Source organism: Vigna unguiculata, chromosome 2 (genome assembly GCF_037176805.1).
Source record: "Vigna unguiculata cultivar grain cowpea cultivar isolate G323 ecotype 2 chromosome 2, ASM3717680v1, whole genome shotgun sequence".
NCBI lineage: Eukaryota > Viridiplantae > Streptophyta > Magnoliopsida > Fabales > Fabaceae > Vigna > Vigna unguiculata.
Window position 1 is genome coordinate 18192486 of NC_140793.1, and position 25069 is coordinate 18217554.

Here is a 25069-nt window from a genome sequence, read left to right on the forward strand (position 1 = left end):
TAATCACAATTATAATTTAGTGTTTTGGGATTGAAGAAAAAAATATTGTTTTTAATTAAGTGAGCTAATTAGTCAACCCATTTAACCTACCCACCCATGGTGAACAAATCCAAGTTCAATTTTGTTGCTCGCTAATAAGTGAGTCAGGTTGAATTGACTCACTAAATGATCAACCCATAATGAATCAGGTCAGACCGAATCGAATTACCTGTTTTGACAACTCTATTGACAACAAATAATTGTTAAGTTTTGAAGTATCAACCTGATAAAAACCTCATGACTCATAATTCATAATTCATAATTTATAGTGACACTTTCATATAAATAACCTTTATGTATAAGAAAAAAGGTATTACTCAATAAACACAATTTGAATTCCTCCTTTCCTCAATAATAATTTTGTACAGTACAATAATTCCCACTATATTCTATTCCAACTAAAGATGTAGCTTCGCTTCACCTTGTTTTTAGTTATACACCACATTTTACTTTTTCCAATTATTTATTATGTATTGTACAACAACTATACTTCACTCACTGCGATTGACAAAGACAAATTTCTGTTGGGGTTCTTGCTTAATTTGTTCTTTAGTTTTATGGCTATGTTGAGCCAAACAAACGCTTCCTCCCTTTGGGGGCGGTTTGCATAAAGTATCCACAGAACAAGACAAAGCAAGACACCAATTGAAATCAGGCCCAATCCTACATTGATAAGCTTAAGATAATAGTTCAATGGAGGACAGTAACGTGAAGTAATTTCTTTGAATGTGTCCCTCACAAAATTGCAATTCTGAAGGCTAAGTAAAATTGGAGTATAATGTTCCAGTGCATAACTTTCGTTAACTACTGCCACTAACTCCGAGTATATCTCTGGTGTCACCCTGCCAATACTTGAGCAAACACCAGATTCAGATATCTTACACTCATACCTCTTCCAAACCTATTAAAAAGTTCAAACAGAGAATTAGATAAATTACCTAAACATCATTAGAAGAAATAAATACAAAAAAAATTACATAATTCAATTCAATTACATGAATAAGGGAGAATTATACAGGGTTTATATATACAAACTCTTGTCACCAGAAGAGTTTGGCATAGGTAATTAATATGCAGAACGGACAATCTTCAATTTTCACTCTGAACCACCTACGAATATCTAGTCTCACGAATGAGATATACATGTTTCGGATGTGAGGGGATGTGTATTATGCTTAAACTCCCCTTTTAATACAATCAAACTACCTACAAATATCTAGTCCAATGTCTAATACACAATATATATATATATTCTTACTTATCCTCCTATTCATTAAATAAAAATGTATTGAGTGGATTACATGTTGTATAAAATTTTGTCATATAAAAGTTCCTTTTCAAACTTTGATGGACCAATTTTCTAAATAGTTTTAGGTGCATGGATCAACCTTCATTAAACAAGTGATTGGCCTAAAAGCAAGTTGATTTCCCTCTCAAATTTCAAAGTGAAGTGAGAAAAAGTATACCAATGAAGCTTTGGCGGAGGGAACTTCTTGAGCCGTACACTGGCGTTTTCGAAACAAAGAGTCAAAGGGGTAGCACAAAGGTGGCATTGCAGGTCCAGATTGGTTGTAATAGTTCATACTACCTTGTGATGGACTTGCATCTGCAGTGTCATAGATGAACCGATTCACAATACTAACAATATTGGTAACCACTTGTTTACTCTGGAAAAGGGTCTTGTTTGTGGTTCTCTGATCTACACATGGAAGGATGTTGCTAAGAGCAGATTCTGCATGTGGATTCTCCACCCATTCTTCCATGGCCATGCAGGTGTCACAGATTGCACTATAATGCAAATAAATTAATCATGCCTGGTCCACTGATTGTTAGTGAGTAATAAATGACAAAGTAAGTGTTGTGAATAATCCAAATACGAGTCTAAGTTTCACATTGGGTAAAAATAACAAAGTTAAACACCATATAAAAAAAAACTCATAAACTTAATGTCTTGAGATTAAAAATGGTGTCAATTCATTGTCTGGGTTAAAATGAAACAGACCTATCATAAAGAAATTCTAGATAATTGAATTTTAGGAGGTTAAGAAAGGAAATACAATGCTATTTGGGTAAACTTCTTTACAAATGTTTTTAGAATACACATATCCACCCATTCTTCCATGGCCATGCAGGTGTCACAGATTGCACTATAATACAAATAAATTAATCATGCCTGGTCCACTGATTGTTAGTGAGTAATAAGTGACAAAGTAAGTGTTGTGAATAATCCAAATACGAGTCTAAGTTTCACATTGGGTAAAAATAACAAAGTTAAACACCATATAAAAAAAACTCATAAACTTAATGTCTTGAGATTAAAAATGGTGTCAATTCATTGTCTGGGTTAAAATGAAATAGACCTATCATAAAGAAATTCTAGATAATTGAATTTTAGGAGGTTAAGAAAGGAAATACAATGCTATTTGGGTAAACTTCTTTACAAATGTTTTTAGAATACACATATAAGAATGGAAATTGAAACAAATTTCTCCATAATCAACTCATTTTTAGCTAGTTCATTCTGAATGAGCAAGGTACATTGGCCTTACTTGTTAAGGATTGAGAACACTCCACAAAGAATGAATGTGGTTGCAACCAATAACCATCCACTGATAACAAATCTGCAATGAAATATTAAAAATATAAAAACGATCGTTGAGACAGAAACATGAATATGAAAAGGTAGTAATCATAACTTACACCAGGATAGCATGTTGATATCCAAGGATAGAAAGGACTGAAGAAAACATATAAGCAAATTATGAGCAAGAATATAGTTACAAAATTAGCTCAAAGTTCGAAGAAGTTATCATCAACAATACATACATAACCCAATTAGAGCCAGTAGTAGCATCATTGCTGCCATTATAATCAAAGCAAGACGCCTGCAAAATGGATCAGTTTACCATATGTATGCCTATATCAAACTGCATATACTGATAACTGAAGAGTGTGAAGTCTATGAAAACATACACAGCATTAAATACTTTTCGTATTTTAACAGAATTTTCATTTGTGTGGTTGGAAAGTGTATCTGCTGCTGTATTTAGATCCACATTCAAATTGTCAATATCATCCATGATATCAGATGGAAGAAACATCTCTGCCACTTTGATAGATTTGGCAAGAGACAGATACTCTGTAACATTTCTCAGAGTGTGCACTGTGTAGTTTGACTGATTCACAACGTAATGGAGAGTACCAATTGCCTCACCATTGAATTTTTCCTGCCCAAAAGAGAGAACAATACATCCACTCCTGTTGGATCAACAGAGGACACATAACGTTAACCAGGTAAATTTTACCAGCAAAGCTTGAATGGAATAACAAGTTGAACCAATTTTTAATTGACCAATTGAATACTTCTAACATTCTTTCAGTATTTTTAGTAACCAACATGTAATAAATATGTAAATTTAGGTCCTAATAGTAACTTTATCATTCATCACTGTTGACACAAAAAGTGTCAGAGTAACTATCACGACTAAATAATGAACATATTTATTAAAAACACAAGATATTTTGGAGGTGTTAATCTTAATAGAGTCAATTTTTACGATATCAACAACTTATTTAACCCATAAGTTCTGATTCCAAGGATTTGAATTTGATGATTTTTGTCAGTGGACTTCTTTCAAGTGTCAAACAGAATGTTTAGGCCAAATAAGGATTTGGTACACAATAGACAATAAAACAAGATACTTGTGGTCCCTAGATTTTAACAAAGAGACATTAAATCATATCAAAGTTCAGAGAATTACGCTACAACACAGGTGAATAACAACAGCAACACAAGCCAGATTCTTTGCAAATGATTTGAACCTTCATCCTTGATTGTAATTCCCCATCCACAGCATAGATGAATCACTAGAGCCAAGCCAAATGAAATAAACCATAGTACAGCGAGTGTGAAACCAGCCACACCAGTGAATGCAACTGACTGAACATACAAGAGTTTGAAACTGATTAATTCAGTCGAAGAGGACACCAGAATTTTGAGTCTATTGGGAACATGAGGAATGTAAAGAGTCTGCTGAAAGAACTACATAACTGAAAAATACAAGCTCAACTTAAGATATATCATTTCAAAAGTAGAAAAAGAAAGCGATGCTAAGAAACTTCAAGTGGTTCCATTCCAACCCTTTTATTTTGCTCAATTATTACATCTGGATTTTGGATTACCCTTCTGTGTAAAAGCATAAAAAAAGTGAAAAAGAGATCTAATAAAACAAGTTCAACCAGAACATCGTCAAGTCCAATTCAAACCAACTGATCAAATATCCTGAGTGGGGTCAGTGGGATACTTCGGGAAGAACAACATACTAGAGTGTCAAATATAACATGAATGAGATGAGAGATACATAATAAACTAGCATCAGTCATTTGAAAACACGATGAAAATGAATCATTGTAGTTCTTACGGCCCAATAATGTCGATTTGCAATGTCCCAGCCACCTTGGTAACATCGAAATCTGCGTAGAATGTCAGGCCTGTTGGTTCTGTTTGCTGCTAGGACAAGAGTACCCTTAGTCTCGGGACATGGTTCTGGAGCTACTTGTTCAACTTCATTCTTCCACGGACCCAAATTCTCTTCCCCTTAGAACAAAAAAGGCAAGGTAAGAACAAAACAAAATATGTTAGTATGGACAAAACCTGGGTGCAGTTCACACGTGTTGTTGGAGTTGCTTTCCAATAAAACAGGCATAATAAAATACTCTTTCCTTAAATAGAAACATTATTTGCTATGGAATGAAGAATATGCCTTGTTTCATCACCGTACAAGATGTCAAAATTCGCGTAAGCATTTAGCAATACCATTGTCAATCTGATCAGCTTATGTGATCCAATTTTCTTGATATTAAATATGAAACAAAAAACTAGTTGTTACGTACTATTTTATTTCACATTCCCATCTTTCAGAGAAACCAAACAATTGTGAGAAAATAAGATTTACAACTAGCCCACCAAAGTTACCAAGGTAAAACACGTTCCCTGTAATCAAAGTTCCAGAGACACCAACCTAGGATAAACTTTATGGGATGTTTGATGGACCCACTTGGAGATAAAGCTGAAATAAAGTGAACAGAGAATGCTAGGGGGAAGATGAAGAAGAGCAAATGAAACACAGTCAAGGGAGCACACTTCATTGCTACAAGAAAGTTCACTGTTCAGAGCTTAAAAGATGGCATCCCACCATTTTGGATCCTCAGCAACTCTTAGAGGTTAAACATGGTGATGGTGTTTATTTAGGATTGTGTTGCATTCTAACTAAAGTTTGGAACTTTGGATGATTTATGGAACTGGGGATGAGGGGGCAAGTGGGGTTGCGATGAAGACTTAAAAGCGATGGAAAACGAAAAAGGTGGGTGTGATTTAATTAAAAGTAGTTTAATTGATTTTTTTCCTGCTGTGATTAAAACCCACTGAGTTAAGTAAAGCAATGCCGCAACTTTTGAAAATTGATGTGATATTTGCAATTGGATTGCATTTTGTTTATTATTTTTTATGTGATCTTGTTATACTTTTAGTGGTAATAATTTCGTTATTTATCGTTAAAATAAGAATTTTGATCATCATAATGAGTATATTTGTATATGTATTTATACATAATTTTTTTTATTTTAATTTCAATTAATTATTTTTATAAAAAATAATAATTATTTTAAAAAGATATAATATTATTAAATATTTAATATCTAAAAGATATATTCTCATTTTTTGAGTGTGAAATATATTTATTAAAAAATTATAATGATATAAATTTCAATACCAAATAATAATTAAATAGAATGTGAAATAATCATATAAAATATTTTATAATTAACGGAAAAAGGATTTCACAATCAAAATATTTATAAATTTTTCAAACATTAATGAGATCAATTTAAAAAATAGAGTTGAATATATTTTCAATCTTTTTAATTTTTAGTAAAAACTGAAATTAATCTTTATTTGAAATTTTGACCTAATTTAGTCTACCAAATTTAGAAATATGTGAATTTAGTCATTTTAATCAAATTTTTTTAAGCTTATTTATTGTTTCAAACATGTTTGATGATAATATTTGAGTTGTTTACATCATTTGACACATCTTCACTTCAATGTTAGCTGAAAAACACGTTTGAAATGTCAAATCAACTTAATAAAATTTGGTTAAAATGACTAAATTCACATCTTTCAAATACCGGACTTAAATTGATTTAAAGTTTCGAAGAGGAACTAATTCTAATTTTCACAAAAATTCTAAGGGACCAAAAATATATTTAACTATAAAAAATATTTTTAAGAAAAGAAAACAAATATTAAATATTATCTTTACTAATCTCTTTTATTTTACATGGATAAATATTATATTGAACGAAATTGCTGAGGAAAAATATTAAACTAAAAATAATTCAAATTTAAAGATAAATCTTTATTTTTTTGCACTTCAATCTATCTTGGATGATGTAAACAAGATTGATGACAATAATAGTAAATTGTTATATTATAGTAGTAAAATTACACTTGTAAAAGAATTATAAAATAAAAATAATTATATAAAAACCATCAAAATATTTTACATAATAAAAAGAAACAACAAATAAAAATATTAAAAGAAAATAAAAATGATAAAATGATTTGATACACCATTGAATAAAATTTCACAAACAAAATATTGTAATTGTATAATTAAGAGTATGATAAAATGAAAAATACCTTTAAAATCTGATAAAGATATCCAAATATCAGGGTAGTTGAACCGTTAAGAGATAATGAAAGTTATTTTAGTAAAGAGAAAATATTTCAAATAAAAAAAAATTAAGAATCAAAGAGAATAAATGAAGATAAGTTTTATATTACCTAGTATATGAACGACTTACACATATTTGAGGACCTTTTTATTCATAAATTTATTGTTGGGTCTTTCGGGGAAAGATACAATACCAATGAGACATGTGCTTAACTTTCTCAATTTTGGGACTTAGACTCACACTTACCTGAGCTCAACCACACAAGACATTGACACGACTCTCAACCCAAAATCTTAAGATAATGGTTATGGGTCTTCATCCTTATATGATGCTCAACTCTCTCAATTTTACTCAATGTGGGACTTAGACTCACTTGGATTCCCAATGTTTATAAATTATGCTTTACTTAGGAAATTCCAATGGATCAATTGGTATTTGTTGTGTTATTTTTTTATTTCTTTTTGGTTTTTATACTTTTTTTTCTTATTATGGTGGATTGGTCTTTATGAAGTATTAGTTAGTTTTGTAGGTGATTATTACTCATACAAACATCTGGTTTATGTTTTTTAGTAGAACCTCTTCTCAAACCATGTTTTTCATCTAAAACGCTTGATATATTATTTAGGAAGAATGAGTCAAGTATCATTCGGACGAACGACATGTTTTAAAGATAAATTTCGAGAGAAGAGATATGAGAAAATATTTGGTACCAAAAGAAGAAATATGGAATTGACAAAAAAAAAACTTTGTTTTTCAATTGTTAAAACTAAGAAAGGAATAGTCTTTTAAATATATTATAAATGTCTTCAATGATTTCTTTGTGAGAGTACAACTTAAACAAGTTATCAAGAATGTAGAACATTATAGTATAAACATGAGAACAACTAATCTTGGTGGACTTTTCTATACTCGAATGAACACGTCCTCAAACTTTGTAAAAGTTAAAGATGCTATCATCTTGACTAGTAGTTAAAGATGCAATCATTTTGACTAGTTGTGACAATCCCGCTTATTCTCATTGTATCATTATATTCAATTTAATATAACAAGATGTAGGAAAGACCAAATATTATTTGTAGGTTCGTTTCTCATAATGTTTATGTAATAAAAATGAAATTTTAAGGAAGTTTTTTATTACAATTCCACAGATAGGATATGTTTTAATGATTTAGAGAGAAGATATATTATTTGTCATTTTCAATCTCACAAAAGATTGCTCACATATTGCTTATTATTTAGAGATCTCACCTGAATTCACAATTCTTTTGAATAATGAGGGTAGTCTTTTAACTCATGAAAAATGATACCAACTTTGATTAGATCGTCTCATACACAATCAATGAGGTGCAAGATGAAAAATATTCTTTTAATTGTTCATGGATAATGTCGAGTGGAAGACTTGCCGCATAAAATATCAAGTTTTTAGGAGCCTTGAATTTCCATATCTTGTTCCAAATAGGGTTAACATTATAAGTGTTGATGTGATCTTGGAGAAGGCGCACAAATGATGCCAAGGACCATTCAAACCAAACAACAAGTGCGAGAGAACATACAAAAAGCTATTCAAAAAGCTCTCTGTTATATATTCATCCAAATGTTAAGTTTAAACGCTCATATGAGATCCTATTTATAATGTCTTAGCTATTAACATCCAAGTCTTATTTACAAATGTAAGACTTGAATTATCACCCAAGGTTAGTACACTTTCTTATTTCTATTTCGACTAAGAATATTTTAACATTTGAATGAAGCATTTAACAATTCTAAGAAATTAACATTTGAAATTCTTGCAATTGAATTCCCTGTATTTTCGAAATAATATGTTTGGATAAAGTAATTAAAATACCTTACATTTCAATTTTTTATTTGGATAAAATAATTAAATTTTTTTTATGAGATAAAATTTCATTTTAGAAATATTTATTTTAATATATAAATTTTAAAATTAAATTTAACAAATATGATTGTCAACTTAAAATATTAAAATTTGGTCAAATATCAATCGAGCTCACTCAACTAAATTGAGCCAACTTTTTGGCTAGCGTAAACTCAACCCAATTTAGCCAAATTTAGGTCGAACCCAACTCGGTCAAATTCGGTCAAATTTTGACTAGTGTTGACTAGACCAAATTTTTCCAAATTTCGGTTGAGGTCAACTCAGCCAAAACTCGACGAATTTAAGAATGTGTCGTCTCCGCCCAACCTATTTGGGTCATCTGGCCGGTCAAGCCCGTTTAGGTCAGCGGACCCATCTAGGTCATCAGGCCCGTCTGCATCATCAAGCCGGTCGGGCCTATCAAAGTTGTCGGCTTTGCTTGACTCGTCTAAGTTGTCGAGCTCTTTTAGTTCATCAGGTTGGCCCGACCCGTTAAGGTCGTCAAGTCGGTCAGGCCCATCTGAATCGTTAGATCGATGAGGCCTGTTTGAATTGTCGGGTCGATCAGGCCCGTTTGGGTCGTCGGGTCGGTCGGGCTAGTTAAGGTCATCGACTTGACCCAACTTGTGTGGTGTCGGGCCCGCCTAACTCGTTTGGGTTGTCAGAGCTGTCTGGCTTGTATGGGACTTTAAACTCACCCGACCTGTTTGGGTGGTTGGGTTTGTTTGGGTCGCCAGACCCATTTTGGTAGTCGGGCCCGCTCGGCCAGCCTTGATCATCGGCCCGCCCCACTTGTCTGTGTAGTTGGGCTTGCCCAATCTGTCTGGATCGTCAGGCTGGCTCGTCCCATGTATGTCGTCGGGCCAACCCGTCCCATCTAGGTCATCTGGGCCAAATTGACACCTCTAATCTTGAACAATGGATAATTTCACAAATTGTGGAATTTCAATTTCTTTCCTTTTTAAGTGAATTTCAAATTTTACTATTTTAATAATTTGAAATACCTTCTTAAAATTTCTCAATTTCAATTTCCTTTTAATTTCCTCATCAAAATAAGTCATTATACTTAAATGAAATTAAAATTTTCCAAATAAATGAATTACTCAATTGAATTGTCTCGTTCAAACATATTATAAGAGTTAATAATTTTTTTAAGCTATTTTTATTACATGAGAGATTTTGTTTTAAACTTATTACACATTGACTATTTTTATCTTTCTTTCTTGATAATTTTTATTCGATCTATTTTTCACGATTAAATAATATCAAGTTGATTGAAAATTACACTTCAACTTGCATTTCTCTAGTATATATCAAAGCCCGTTTTAACTATTTCAAGGAGAAAATATAGAGAATTGCTATTCTTAAGACAAAAATACTAGAATGAGTGTTAGTCAACCTTTGTGTCCCATCTTGTAAATTTAGTTGTACAATGTGTACGTTGTTAAGGATGCTCTCAAAAGGAAAAGAGAAGCAAGAGGATTTAAGAGTAAGGGAGGAAGAATTAAATAATCATATAAATCAGCACGAATTAAGAATTCCAGAATTAGAGTCCAAGTTAAATAAATGGAAACTGTCGAAATTAGAAATATCTTCAATGTATAAAACAAAAAAATATTGATATATTTAAAGGAGAATATGTAATCAAAATTGTTGAAAAAGAAGTAGATATAAAACAATGTCAAGAATCAATACCTTTAATTTTAAGACAATTAATTTTAGAACACATAAAAGAGAGATATAAATACATTTACATAGAGTCGATTCAAATAGCAATAAAACCCTATTTAGACATGAAATTGATGCCCCTTTGTTTTTTCCATACAAACAATTAAGTGATCAAATCTTAGTAATATTTGAAACTAATTTGCATGAAGCTTCGATATATAAATAATTATTCAACTTATTAAATAGTGTTAAAATGTTTTCATGATTCCAATATAATATTTTTCTAGATGTAAAAATAATCCTCAAGTAATACCAATTATCGTAATATATACCATATAAAAACCCAATTGGCACCATAAACATTATTAACGTCTCCAAAAGAAGAAATTTTGTTACTAGTAAACCTAAAAAAGTAAACGCTTCTATTCTAAACACTTTGAAACATAATGAAATAATGAGAAAATTAAAATGAAGATTGGAAGATATTGTAAGTCTGGGAAATTCAAATCAACCTAAAATAGATACAATAATTGAATTTCCCTCTCGAGCAATAGAAGTCACATTTACACCATTAAGAAGTAATACATTTAAAATTTCAAAATTTAGTCTTGCTAGACCCTCACTGGATACATATGGTTATCCTTCATAATGAGGGTTATTCTTTAGAGGAATTACATAGAACTATATCATGCTTACACCATTTATATTGCAAAAGCCATTGCACAATTCGAGTGATATTTCTCCTCATTTTCGGATGCAGTTGTTTAACATTGAGTTATTTTAGATTTTTCTTTTACAGACCACGAATTTTGGCCCATTTATGCCCCCATCTATCATCTATAAATAGAGCACTATACTCATCCCTCAAACACACATTTTCATACTCTCATTCATTCTCTCTCGTTCTCTCCTCCTTTCTCTTTTATATTTCTTCTCTCATTCTGAGTTTATTTATTTACTCTTTTTTAAGAATTATTTTTCTAGTTCTGAGATCCTCGGAAATTCCAAGAAATTCTTGTTGTATCTTGCGGGCTTGCGCAATACACCGCAGATAAGTCTTTAAGGATAGTGAATCTACACGTGTCGAGAAGTCTTTTTGGTTCGTGATTTTGTCAGCTACTACAACAATTTTGACATATTTAAGCTTAGAGTTTAAAACACCATTTAATAAGTTCAAAAAAATTAATGACATTAGGTTAGAAAGATTATATTTATTTATTTTTAAATTTGAGGATCAAAATATATCAAAGTTGGAAAGAAACAAATTCTAATTTCAGGAACTAAACACATGCTTTAACCCTAACTTTTATTTTTATTAGTATTTTATTTAAATATTTGTATTATTTTCTCTATTACTATTATTTTTAAATGCTTTATAATTCATATTATTATTAAATTTATTATTATTATATTTGTTATTATCATTATTAGTTATTATAGATAAAGAGTTGTAAATTTCATAAAAAATCAATGACCATTTTATAATTTATAATTGTATTTTTCATCCCCTCAAATCATCTCACCTTAGAAAAGATAAAATCTCACCTCCCTCCCACGTATACTCACTTTTATTTATTCACAAATTCCTCCATGAAGGAAACAAACATGTCATTTTCATTCACTCTCTGACAAATAGTAAATCTCGTGAGAAAAACAAAGAATGATAATTTATTATAATATTGGAATAATATTTATTTTTTTCCTTGTAATAATAATAATAATAATAAATATAATAAATGAAAATAAAAAAAGTGTTTGATTTTTTTTTTCTACGTATCGATGAAAATTCATATGTAGACTAACCGATGAAAATCAAAAGTGATTTTCATTATTTTACACCAAAATCTCGGCACTGAATTGCATGGTGAGTGATAGATTACGACAAAAACTCACTACTTTCCTTAATGCCACGAAAATGATATATAAATGTACTATATGAGTCTATATCAAACAAATAATTAATCACCAACTTTAACCCTACGTTAGTGTGCAAGTTGGTTTCTAACTTGGCTTACCCGTTGTTGTGAGTTAGTTGGAAAGATGGCAATGGGAAATCAGTAACATTAGATAATATAACTCTAACTCTCCGTATCATTCTTATCTACTTTCAGAAAGTACTTATTAATTCAAATTTATATTAAAATTATTAAACTACTTATCAGGTAACCAACGCAAAAATATTTGTTTCCTTCTATCATGTGACCAAGGTTTTAAATTATTCTTCACAACACCCCATGCAATATCAATATCTTAATTAAGTTTGATATACATCATTTCAATTAGTTTATGTCAGAATTTCAAGTGTAAGTTTGGGTAAATAATAAGTTCGAAAAATTAATATATAAGAAAAAATGACTTAGATACTTATTTTTTTAAGATTTTGAACTAGAAATGTTTATAGCTTTTAATTACAGCTGAAAAGTTTATGTAATCCTATTCTAGTATTAGGTAAACAAACACTTTTGATAGTTATACGTACTATTTTCTACAATATTAGTTTATAGCTTTGTATGGTTATTATTATTTTATACTCGAAATATTTATTAAGCTTTTTTTTTTGTAATTATAAGATTTGATTTTTATTTCTTATTTGTTTCACCTACTACAAACATAATTTTTTATTTTTTCTATACATAAGGTAAATTTCTACTTTTTATTTTCTAAATAAGATATTGGAAGTTACAATGTCTCTTGTTTCTGGATGTAGTGTGTTTAAATATGTGTGTAGAAACTTTTGTTTGAATTCTTATGTCGTCTTAAAATTCAAAAGTTTTCTTTTAGTATTGCTTAAGACTAATGCAAAATTTACAAAGATATTACTTGTAAATATGAAAAATGTAATCTAATAATTGTTATGTCATAATTAAATACAATTAAATTAAGAAATGAAAAATAAAATATGTCTCAAAGTTTTTATTAAATAATTTTCAAATTATATTAAAGGAATAAATATGATACATTCATGTTCCATTTTATTAGTCTGGCATGGGTACGTATCTGTGGATAAAACCCGTCATGAGTAGGAAATGGATATTGTAAATAAATACTCGTGGGGAACGAGTACGAGTATTCTTTTTATACTCGCATGTTAATGAGATGTGTATAGGTATCATAATATCCATATCCGCGGATACTCATACTTGATATACTATAATTTAAATTAAAAAACATGATTAAAATATTAACACATTAATTTAGAATGAGTTCATTTTTATCAATTGGTTTTAAAGTTTTAAAAACATTTTCATTTCTTTGTAAACTGTCATTCAACACTATTTAAATGGATTATTTGAACTTTGTTTGAAATTTATGAATGATATGTCTTGTATTTTATTTGAATTTATGCTAAAAATATGTTGTCAAATATTTTATTTCATTTTTTTGTAAATATCCGCGAATGTTGGGAGGTATCCGTGCATATTAAAAAATATGCGGGTACCTGCATAACGAATACTTGTACGGATATGAAGACGGGTATAAAACGGATATTTGTCGAGCGAGTAGAGTACGGGAGAGCTACTACTCATACCATTTTCGTCCTGTTAACATCCCTAAACATGTGTTAATGTGAATGTTAAATCATTATTCTATTAACAATATTAACATCAATCTTCCATAAGAAATAAAATTAAATCATTTTAACTAATTTAAAAATTAAATTAAGAAAAAAATAAAAAAATTCAGACAATATTAAAACAAAAGAAATCTATTGAACTAAATAAAATTAACGTTATTTTTTTTTATCAACAAAGAATAAATAGAATTGAAAAGAATAATTTTGGGTGTTCTAACCCTTTTACAAAAAACAAAACATGTACCTATAGATGCAAAAGTTTGGCATCAAAGCCCCTAAAAAACAAAAAAATCAACATATTCAAGTGAACACAATCATACACATCCTAGATGCAAAACATTACAAAACTCTAGATGCAACTTTGTGATCCAAAGTTCACAAGAAATTTAGTTGTATATGCAAACCCATTTGCCAAACAACTCTTATGTTTCCAAACAACAAATAAGAATTTTACAATATGTTCAGCATAAAGACATATTGTTTCCATAACCTTGGTCCCATCCTCTAAAGAAACATGCCCTTGCTTTACCTGACACACTTAAAATACAAAACAATTACTATATCAAGTAGATTTTAAACACACAAAAGGAGAAAGATATCGGTCACTATACGAGAACTTTACATAAGAAAATTAATAAATAATATTATCAAGTGTATTAAAACATCATTTATAATATACTAAATATATATTGAAATATTATCATTATGATTATTTATTTTATATATTTCAATATTTTAAAAAAAATGAAAACTAGTGAAATCATCAAATAAATATGAGTCATTATTTTTAAATAAATAGAAATAAGTTTGGAAAATAATAAATAAGAAAAAAATTTGCATGTTTTTTTCTTAAAATTTTGAATTAAAAAAAAATATTATGACTTATTGATATCTTATTAGTATCGAATCTCTTCGACATTAACTAAAAGTTTAACCGTTTGTAATCTCTTCGACGTTAACTAAAAGTTTAACCGTTTGTAATTGTTTTCATATCGCAATTGAAAAGTTTATGTAATCCTATAAAACATTAGGTAAACAAACACTTGTGATAGTTATTTGTACTATTTTCTACAATATTAGTTTGTAGTTTTGTATGATTATTATTATTTTATTTTTGAAATACTAATTAAGCTTCTTTTCTTCTTTAATTATATAAGGTTTGATTTTTATTTCTTATTTCTTTTACCTACTACAAACATAACTTCTTTTTTCTATACATAAGGTAAATTTTAAATTTTAAATTTTTTAATTAGATTCTAGGTAAGAAATGTCTACAAATACTAATACAAGATTTGTCCTAAAAATATTTGTAGTAAGTAAAATCATGAACATATTTATTAACTTATGATGTGAGGAATACATTACCATTTTAACACAATACTCTCATAAGTGATAATACACATGAACACAACAAATGAAATAAACTCTACTAACAAAAAAAATAATTCACCACGTCATTAAGTCTATCTTGACATCGAAACAACAGAAGTGAAAAATGCACAATGATATTTTTAATTAAATTATCAATATTTATGTTTGACATGTAATTAAAACTTATGTTTTTGGTCATTTTTGTGTGTGGTGCATTGAAAAACATCTTTCTTTATGAATATTTTGTTTGCATTGAGGTTACTTTAACATCCTCCCCGCAATGTGTGGTTGTGCGTGACTGTTTTTAAGGAAACTTAGTGATGTCCGCCTTGGTTGTGTTGAATGTGAGTGAGTTTTATGATTTTTAGTTGATATTAGATGTTTGATTAATTTTAAATTTATTAGATATTTTATGTTTACATAATTTCAAATTTATTAGATGTTTGATTAAATTAATGTATTGTTAGTTTATATTAAGGTGCATTGTTAAATTTATACTAAGATTTAGTATAATTTTAGATGTAGACATTAAGTGAACCTTAGTTCCCATTTGAGATTTAGTGCAAATGATTAAACTTTAATCGTTTACATTAAATTTTGATTTTTTTGATGGAACAGTTTAAAAAATTATTTTTCATAATTTGTTAATACATGTATATTGTAAGTTTAGGCATAAATTTGATAAAATTTTGGTTCCAACCATTTTATGTCGTTCTCCGATGCATACTTGACTATGGTCATAAGTGATCACTTTAATTTTGTGCACTTCGAAGGTTAATGTGAAATGTTGTCGACATTTTATCAAATTTATGATGATAAACTTCTTCGTGTACGTGTTAGCGAATATGAAAAGGATGGAGTTTGTGAGAATTAAAATTTGAGAATGATGGAGTTTGTTACCAACGTAGTATGGATAAAAGTTGGATTAATGCACATCATGTTAGTGAAGAGTATGGAAGTGAAGTTTCTGAGTTCTTGCAATATGTTCAAGAATATGCTATCTTTTGAATGAGACATTATTGTCCTTGTGTTTGTTGTTTGAATCAAATACATCAGGATTTGGGAAAAATATGTGATCACTTGTTCATTTTCAGTATAGTTAGGAGTTATAGAATTTGGACTTGGCATGGAGAAGTATTAGATAACATTTTGACATCATGAACAACAAAATATGTGAAAGAAATGATGAATGATCATTTAGAGGACATGGTACGTGATGTTGGTGAAGAAAATTTTAGAAGCTCATTTATATGATACTTTGAAGTCCGATTCAGAAGAACAAATGTACCCATGATGCACTAACTTTTCGCGATTGTCAGTAACTTCGAAATTGTTCAGTTTAAAAATAAGAAATGGATGGACTGATAAAAGCTCACAAAATTATTGATTTGTTGAAGGAGATGATTCTAGAAAATAACATGTTACCTAATAATAACTATGAGGTGAAGAAACTTCTATGTCCAATGAGTTTGGAGTACAAGAAGATACATGCATACCCTAATGATTGTGTATTGTATGGAGATGAGTTTGTTGCATTAAAGGTGTATCCAACATGTGGGTTATCATTGTTTAAAAAGAAAGTTGATGGAAATAATGTTGGTGAAGAAATGAATGGTCCCCCCGCTAAGGTGTTGTGGTACCTTCCTATAATACCTAAGTTCAAACAATTGCTTACCATTAAAGAAGATGCAAAGAACTTGACATGACATGCAAATGGAAGAAAGTGTAACAATCTTCTTCGACACCCAATTGATTCTACACAATGGAAGAAGATTGATATGACATTTCCAGAATTTGGTCCAGAGTCAAGAAACTTAAGACTTGGACTCGCTACAGATTATATAAATCCTTACGGGAATTTAAGTAGTAAACATAGTTCTTGGCCAGTTTTATTGATGATCAACAATCTTCCTCCTTTATTATGCATTAAGAGAAAATATATGATGTTGTCTACGACGATTTTTAGACCTAGACAATTAGGAAATGACATTGATGTGTACCTAAAACATTTGATTGATGATTTAAAATTTTTGTGGGAAGAAGGTGTCAATGTGTTTAGTTCATATTCTGAAGAAAATTTTCATTTACGCTGGTAACTTGAGTGGTTATAGTGTTAAAGGTCATTTTGCATGTCTCATATCTTAAGAAAATAGGAGTTATACTCAATTGAAGAATGGGCAAAAAATCGTTTATACTAGACATTGAAAAATCCTTCCTCGTAGTCATCCTTATGGTAGAATAAAGAAAGCATTTAATGGAAGATAGGAGGATGAAGTTGCATATAAAACATTAACATTGTGTTGGGAAAACATCAAAAGAAGATCATTGAGAAGAACATTTGGAAGAAATAATCAATATTCTATAATCATCTATATTGGTGCAAACTTGATGTAATGCAGTGCATAGATGTGATGCATGTTGAAAAAATGTTTGTGATAGTGTAATTGGGACTTTGCTTAAGATAACATGAAAGATAAATTACAGAGTTAAAATCACTACAAGATTGGGTTGACATGGAAATTCATTCTGAGTTACATCCACAATCAATTGGGAGACGCACATACTTACCACCAACTTGTCATACTCTGTAAAAAAGAAAAACAAAGTTTTGCCGGTGTTTAAGTAGTGTGAAAGTGACACAGTTAGTTTTCAAATATTAAGAGTTTTGTGTCTACGCGAGATTTAAAGTTAGTTGGTTAAAAGTCCCATGATTGTCATGTGCTTAAGGAACAACTTTTTCCAATAGTTATATCTTACCTCCTTTAGTTAGGGGTCATATAGCACGTTTAAATTCAACGTCATATGCAAAATTGGAGAAAGTAAATTTTATATTATGCCAGTGTTTATTCAAGAAAATTTTCAACTATCAAGTCAAGGAAAGAATTTTAGCACAAAATGGAAATCAAACACGAGCACACACTGATATCTCCCCTTATTCTAACCTCTGGACTCAAGTTTTCTTGAAAAACTTATGGTATTCGACCCCAAGAACCTGTTCTTGAAGCTCCCATAGTCGAAAGCGTTGTTTTTGAAGTAAATTGCAGATCCTACTCATGTACTAGAGGAGGACGATGTCAGATACGCGAGGATCTAACCATTGGAGTTGGACTAGTGATAATCCTGGATTCTCAAGTCAAAAAACTCAGAGGGAAGGAGATCCGAATGGTGAAAGTCCTTTGGGATGAGGCAACTCAAGAGATGACGTGGGAGATAGAGGATCTCATGAGGAAGTCATATCCTCACCTATTTCCTGGTAAGTCCAATTTTCGAGGACGAAAATTTATATGGTGGGGGAAATGTAAGACCCATGAAATTGAATTAATTAAATAAATAAATAATTAATAAATGCGGGTAGTGGGAGCCTTCATGACATTAATGTTGATTATTGTGGTGTGGAAAAGTACTAGCTCAAATGGTTGAGAGTACTTGATTATGTGGGGGGACTTGGATTCAAGTCCTATGTATGCCATTATGTGTTATTTAATTGATTATTGTTTTAATAATATGTTTGATCATGATGAGTGATAATCTAATCCTATAATTTTAGGAATTATTAGAAACATGAATTGGTTGAATGATTGTGCATTGATTTGATATTGGCATGGTTATGGGTTCGAACCTTATTAGAGACAAATGAAGCTTTCTTTTTGCCAAAATTTCTTTTGGCATGAATGTGAAAGGATCAAGAAACCCTAGCTGCAAGAGGAGCAAATGGAAAGGCTGGAAAACCATTTCATAATGGTTTATGAAGGGCAATTAAAGTCATTTCAATGCAAATATCGTTTTTCTGCCATAAACCACAATTAAGCCTTAATAAAGTGCCAATTATGAGTGAGAAAGACTAGTTTTGAGTCTACCATTGTTGAGCACTGTGAGGAGTGAGATTTTAGAGAAAAATAGTGAGTATTGAGTGAAGTAGAGGAACTGAATTAGGAGAAAGCTAGAGGGAGGCCATTGGTGATCAAGAAGGAACTCTCATCTTCCCAAATTTTAAGCAAGGAATCTAGGTTAGGGGAGCTGGAACCATTCTTTTAATTCGTATTGTTTAATTGTATGAAATGTATGATTTATTGAGTGCATATACTCTGTCCAAATTGTGTAAATTTCGTGTTTCTGGAATTTTTCCAGAAACCGTCTAACGGGTGATGAACTGTCGCCAAGCGACTCATCCCCATTGTGTTATTTCTGGGTTCTTGAAGAGGAACTGCCTGGTGGCATGACCTTGGCCGCCAAGCGACGCATGCCTGCCACCCAATTTTCTGGGTTTTTGTTTGAATGGCCTGGCGGTGATGAACACCTGCTAGGCGACGCGAGCAAATGTGGCTCGATTTTGGGGCTTTCTGGATTCTGGGTTATTTTTTTATCGGTGGAAAGGGTGTCTTAATCATAAATATATTAAAAGGAGAGGATAAAATGTGAAATTACAGTGTAGCGCGAGAGAATTAATTGAAAATGGTTATATATGAATATTAGAATTGGTATATTGGGGGTTTGATGATTTGAGTATAATTATTGTGAATTTGCACTAGAATGGTTGCTAGATATAGTTAGAGTTGAATAATTGTACCAATAATATCGTGTTCACGTGCGAAACAGAGGAGACTGGCAAAGAAATGCGAATAGGGGGTGTTAGGAGACTTTAGCAGGTGTAATAGAACTTGGGATTTTTCCTAAGACTGATGCACCACCTGGCAGAATATAGTGTATCGCCAGGCGACAACACGACACCTAGAGGAATTTATGGAAATCTTAGGTGTGATGGGCTCAGGTTGGATGCTATGGTAACTTTTGGCATGAAGTGGTATTGAAAAATTAGTGAAAATGACCGATTTTGAATATTTGGAGGGTTGGATAGGAAACATGATTAATGAAATGAGATGAGAACTAAAGAATGAATTGGAAATCGGTATTGTAATGTTATTGTGGCTGAAGTATAAAATATTGCAATGGTTGGTATAGGTTCATCATAAGCATCGCTAGTCGGTTTTGAGGGTCGACTTAAAGTAATTTGACCAATTGGTGCATAGATGAACATATGTCATGTTAAATGATAAGGTAGGGGAATATGGTTGTGCTGGTTTCATGGAGGGACTATTTAGGACCCTGTGAGGAAATGGTAGGTCTTAGTTATGGTTAATATGAGTTGCATGGGGTGAAATGTGGGTGATTCAGATTGATCTTAAGTAAGTCACCTTATTGGGATACATGGATTAGGAAACCTATATGGGAGTAGGAACATTGGTAATAAGATAACCACTAAGATAACTGATACTCTGGAGGTGTGAAATTGCGTGACTGAGGGTTATCAATTGGGTGAAGTGCCGCAAAACCAGTATAGTTCATTGTATTGGTGTGGCGCCTAGCGGTGGGGTGCAACCCACTAGGCGATAACCATTGTTCAAGAGAGTCTTTATGACGTGAGGCGCCTGGAAATGAGGGACGTTTTGCTAGGCGATAGTTGTAGAGGCAGTGGGTGCAGAGGCGCTTGGTGATTGGCAGTACGTGTCCCCTACTAGGCGGTCTAGAAGCGTGTTGCGCCTAGCGACTCAGGAGCAGCGATATTGCTAAGACAGAAAGTGTGTTTGCTTGCTTTGGATGTGCATGGTCTACAAGGCTTTGGTGATATCTCGAAGGTTGGCTTGCTGGTGTTCCTTTAGTTGTGACTCAGAACGTATCCCTTGAGTTGTGGCTCGGGATAGGGGTTAAGCATGTGGTATTCCTTGAGTTGTGGCTCGGAATGCCATCTGTTGAGTATTGGCTCGAGATGGCGGATGAACATGAGGAACTCTTGAGTTGTGGCTCGGGATGGTGAGTATTGCCAGTGTGAGTGTGCGAGTTGTGGCTCGTACAGATAGGTCCAAATATATTGCCCTCCTTAGTATGTAGTTGATGAGTTTGGTAGTCTTGGGACATTACAAACTATGTTCGTATTGGTAACTCCACCTGGCGTTACGAAGTATGGTCCGCAGCTGGTTTCCCGCACGGGCTCTACAAGTTGTGGCTTGTAGGTGTGGCAGCAAGACATCTTAAGATATTTGTCCAAACACGTAGATCATGGATGACATGGTGGTGGCCATGTGCTATGGAATCAAAGGATGAAATTCCTTTGGTGTGTTTGTGTATGCGTGTGTGTGTGTGTATATATATATATATATATATATATATATATATGTGTGTGTGTGTGTGTGTGTGTGTGTGTGTGTTTTGTATACATGTTTGTTTAATTGTTAGCTCACCCTATCTGTTTGTATTTGGTGATGATCGTGTATGCGGTACACGAGAGCAGATGATGTTGCAGGTGGATCTGGTGAGGCATAGGGTCGGAGCGGGGGCTAGTCTGAGAGAAGATTTTTACCAAAGTTTTATTATGTTTTTGAATAAATTCTAAACCTTATCAGACCTGGATATTTTATGTGAATTTTTGTAAGCATGGATTTACGATTATTTACGGTGAAATAAAGTTTGAAATTTTCCCGCATTTTTGGAAAATGAAATTATAATAAATGATGTTTATCCATATTTCTTTATTTTATTATTTAAATTCGTAATATCCGGTCGAGATGCTACAATTATCTTATTATTATCTTTTTAGATATTTTGGGTTTTATTTAATAAAATTGGAAAAGATAAGTATTTGGCTTACATATTTAACATTTTGCAGATAAATGGAAATATCAAAGAAATTAAGAAGAATATGAACAAAATTTGATTATCATAGTTATCAACAAGAGGAGATATTTATAAAGTTATTCACTCTAGTGCAAGATCAAATACAAAATTGCAAGCCTAATCCAATTCAAAAAATCTAAAAATAAGGGGCTTGACAAAGGTCAAAAGGAACAACACTTCTACGAAAACAACACCCCTTTTGGGGAAACCCCTTTTTAGGGAGAAAGGAAAAAATAATTCTTTTGGGAGAAGGAAATTTGACCTAAAAGGAGAGAAGATAGAGGCACATTCTGAAGGTTGCGGTCATTCACCTTTATTCTTATTATAGTATTCAAAATGTTAAGGAGTAGCAAACTCCCTTATTCATAGGGGTTTCAGTGTAATGGATTCTTAACTCTTTGTGAAATCCACTATTAAATATAATTATTTTTCATCACTCTTGTGTTCTATTTTTGCTTTAACTGCATATTCTAGATTGATTGCATATATGGGAGTACCTGCCAATTGAAAGATAGTTTAGGAAACCTGATTAGGATAGAATAACTAATAGAATTCACATACTAGACATAGAAGTGGAACATTTAGTCATTCATAACATTAGAATCATTAATGTGAACTTATAATAAAAATTGCTAGACATAGGGTTTTTTATTCAAGTTTAGACTTCTTAGTAAGACATTACCACTTGTTACAAAAGGTGTGAATGTTAGTCAAGGACTTAAAAGTATATTGTTTGGTGTTTTTTCTTTGAATTGAACACGGAATCCAATCCCAGTAAAGCCTTTATCATATATTGTTGCACATCATATATTTGATAAAAATACAAAAATAGTTTTATTTTTATTTTTGTGAAATTTGTTGTCTAATTGAGTTATGAATTACAAGAGTTGTGAAGTATTGCACAAGTTCTTGGGAAATGATACTTGGACTTTCCACTTTACTACTTGTGTGATTTTGTACACTTGCCAATTTTGTAACAATAAAGTATATTAATACAATCTTACAAAAGATATGATTATAAAAATATAACATTTATACACTCAAACTAAACCAACAAGATCTATAGAAAAACTAACCAAAACTAAAGCTCCACGAGACCTTCCACTACTCTAACTAATGGCTCCTCATCCTACAAAGATGTCTCTAAACTTGCAACTTCATCTACTCTCACTAAATAGGCGATCATCACAAAAGAAAGAGATGAAAAAACACAAGAAAACACCAAGCACACCAAAGGGTAAGCTAATGTACAAAATAGTTAACCTAAAACCAAAAAAGCAAGTGTAGCAAATCGTACAAGTAATAAAGTAGAAAGTCCAAGTATCGTTTCCCAAGAGACTTGTGAAACATGTGACAATTCTTGCAATTCATAACTCAGTTAAACAACAAATTTCACAAAACAAAAATCAAACTTTTTTTGTATTTTTATATTTTTATCAAAGATATGGTGTGAAACAATATATGATAAAGGTTTCACTAAGATTAGGTTTCATGATCCAATTCAAAGCAAAAAAAATTCTTCTAATTCCTACTTTAACATTCACACCTTATCCAACAAAATCTAATGTCTTAGCGACAAGTTTAAACTTGAATAATAAAACCCTAATGTCTTAGAAATTTTTATTATAAGTTTGCATTAATGATCAAAATTCAATTGTTATGAATTATCAATGATGTACTTTATGTCTAGATATACAATCAATTAGTTGTCTACTCTAGTTTAGGTTCTAATATCGTGTCCAATAACTAGAGACCCACAAGTATGTAATCAATAATTATCATGCAGTTAAAATAAAAATAGAACACAAGAATGATGGAAAAGTAATATATTGATTAGTGGAATTGACAAAGAGTTAAGAATACATTACACCCAACCCCCATGAATAAGGGAATCAATTACTCCTTAACATTCTAAATACTAGAATAGTGATATAAGTGAATGTCTCCAGCCTTCAGAATGTGTCTCTACCTTATTTCCCTTTATCCCCAAAGGGGGATTTTCCCCAAAAGGGGTTTCTTTTCTACTTGAAGGGTTGTTGCTTTTGACCTCTATCAAGCCCTTTATTTATAGATTTTTGGAATTAGACTGGGCCTATAACTTTGTACTTGATTTTGTAAGTGAATATCCTAAATATATATCTTTTAATCTTTATAGATTTGATATTTTTGATATATTCTTCAAATATTCTCATTTTTAATTGAAGTAACCAACTCGGTGGATAACTAATTTTGTTGATATGTTATTTTAATATTCAGTAATTTCCACTGATTTTGTTGATAATCTTCTTAAATATCTGATATTTTCACTTATCTGCAAAATATCAACCAAATAGTTATCTTTTCCAAATTTCTTAAATAAAACCTAAAATATCTGAAAAGATAATAAAATAATAAAAATAAAAGATAAAAATAAATAAATAATAAAACATGATAATCACCATAAAGAATTTGACCTTGAAATTCCTCAAACACCATCATCATACATGTCGACTATTAGCATAAATGATTTGGTGCTTTAATATTTGATGAAGATATATAAAGATATTCCATTGGGACGTGAAGAAGTTATGATAAATTGATGAATATGTGAAGACTTGATATTTACGTGTTTGATCAAGCTTGCAGTGCGTGCTAAATTTAGGTTTCATATGAAGATCACAAGTTTGAAGATTGATGCTCTTAGTGTAGACAATTTGGCATTGTGTAGATGTCTAGGGTCCGATTGGTGTCTTTTAACCTGTTGTTTGCTACTATAGTTCTATAAATTACATATTCAATCAGCTGAATTAACTTTTAACTTTCAATCAGTTGATATCACTTAAGTTAAGTGAAATCAACATACTAAATGGAAAAATCAACCTATTAAATATGCAAATAGATAGGCTATAAGTTCTTATTTTTTAGAGAGTTGTGAAACTTGAGATTTTTTAGCGCGAAATCATTCTAGACTTTTGAAAAATTCTCTCTCTAAATCATACAGAAGTGCAGTTGTTCGTGAAGGATCTTTGATCTTCTTAGAGCATTTTTGCTTGGTTTGGGAACTTGGAGTAGGTTTGGTTGGCTAGCAAGAGCCTTCATTTAGGTTTGATCTTTCCCAGGTTTCTAGGTGTTGCCTGGTGGTTTTTCAGGTCTACAAG

At 31.2% G+C, this 25069-nt stretch overlaps 1 protein-coding gene across 1 annotated transcript; it reads right to left on the bottom strand.

Annotated features, from left to right (window-relative positions):
• Positions 1–350: 350 nt before the first annotated feature.
• On the bottom strand, positions 351–5356 carry LOC114169442 (uncharacterized). Its single transcript, XM_028054595.2, has 9 exons — positions 5061–5356; positions 4461–4636; positions 3801–3979; positions 3013–3297; positions 2866–2924; positions 2740–2776; positions 2589–2660; positions 1506–1827; positions 351–940 (listed from the first exon to the last, which is right to left on the bottom strand). The coding sequence occupies exons 1-9, from the start codon at positions 5185–5187 to the stop codon at positions 524–526; spliced, it is 1674 nt and encodes a 557-aa protein (XP_027910396.1). The 5' UTR covers positions 5188–5356; the 3' UTR covers positions 351–523.
• Between the last annotated feature and the right edge of the window lie 19713 nt (positions 5357–25069).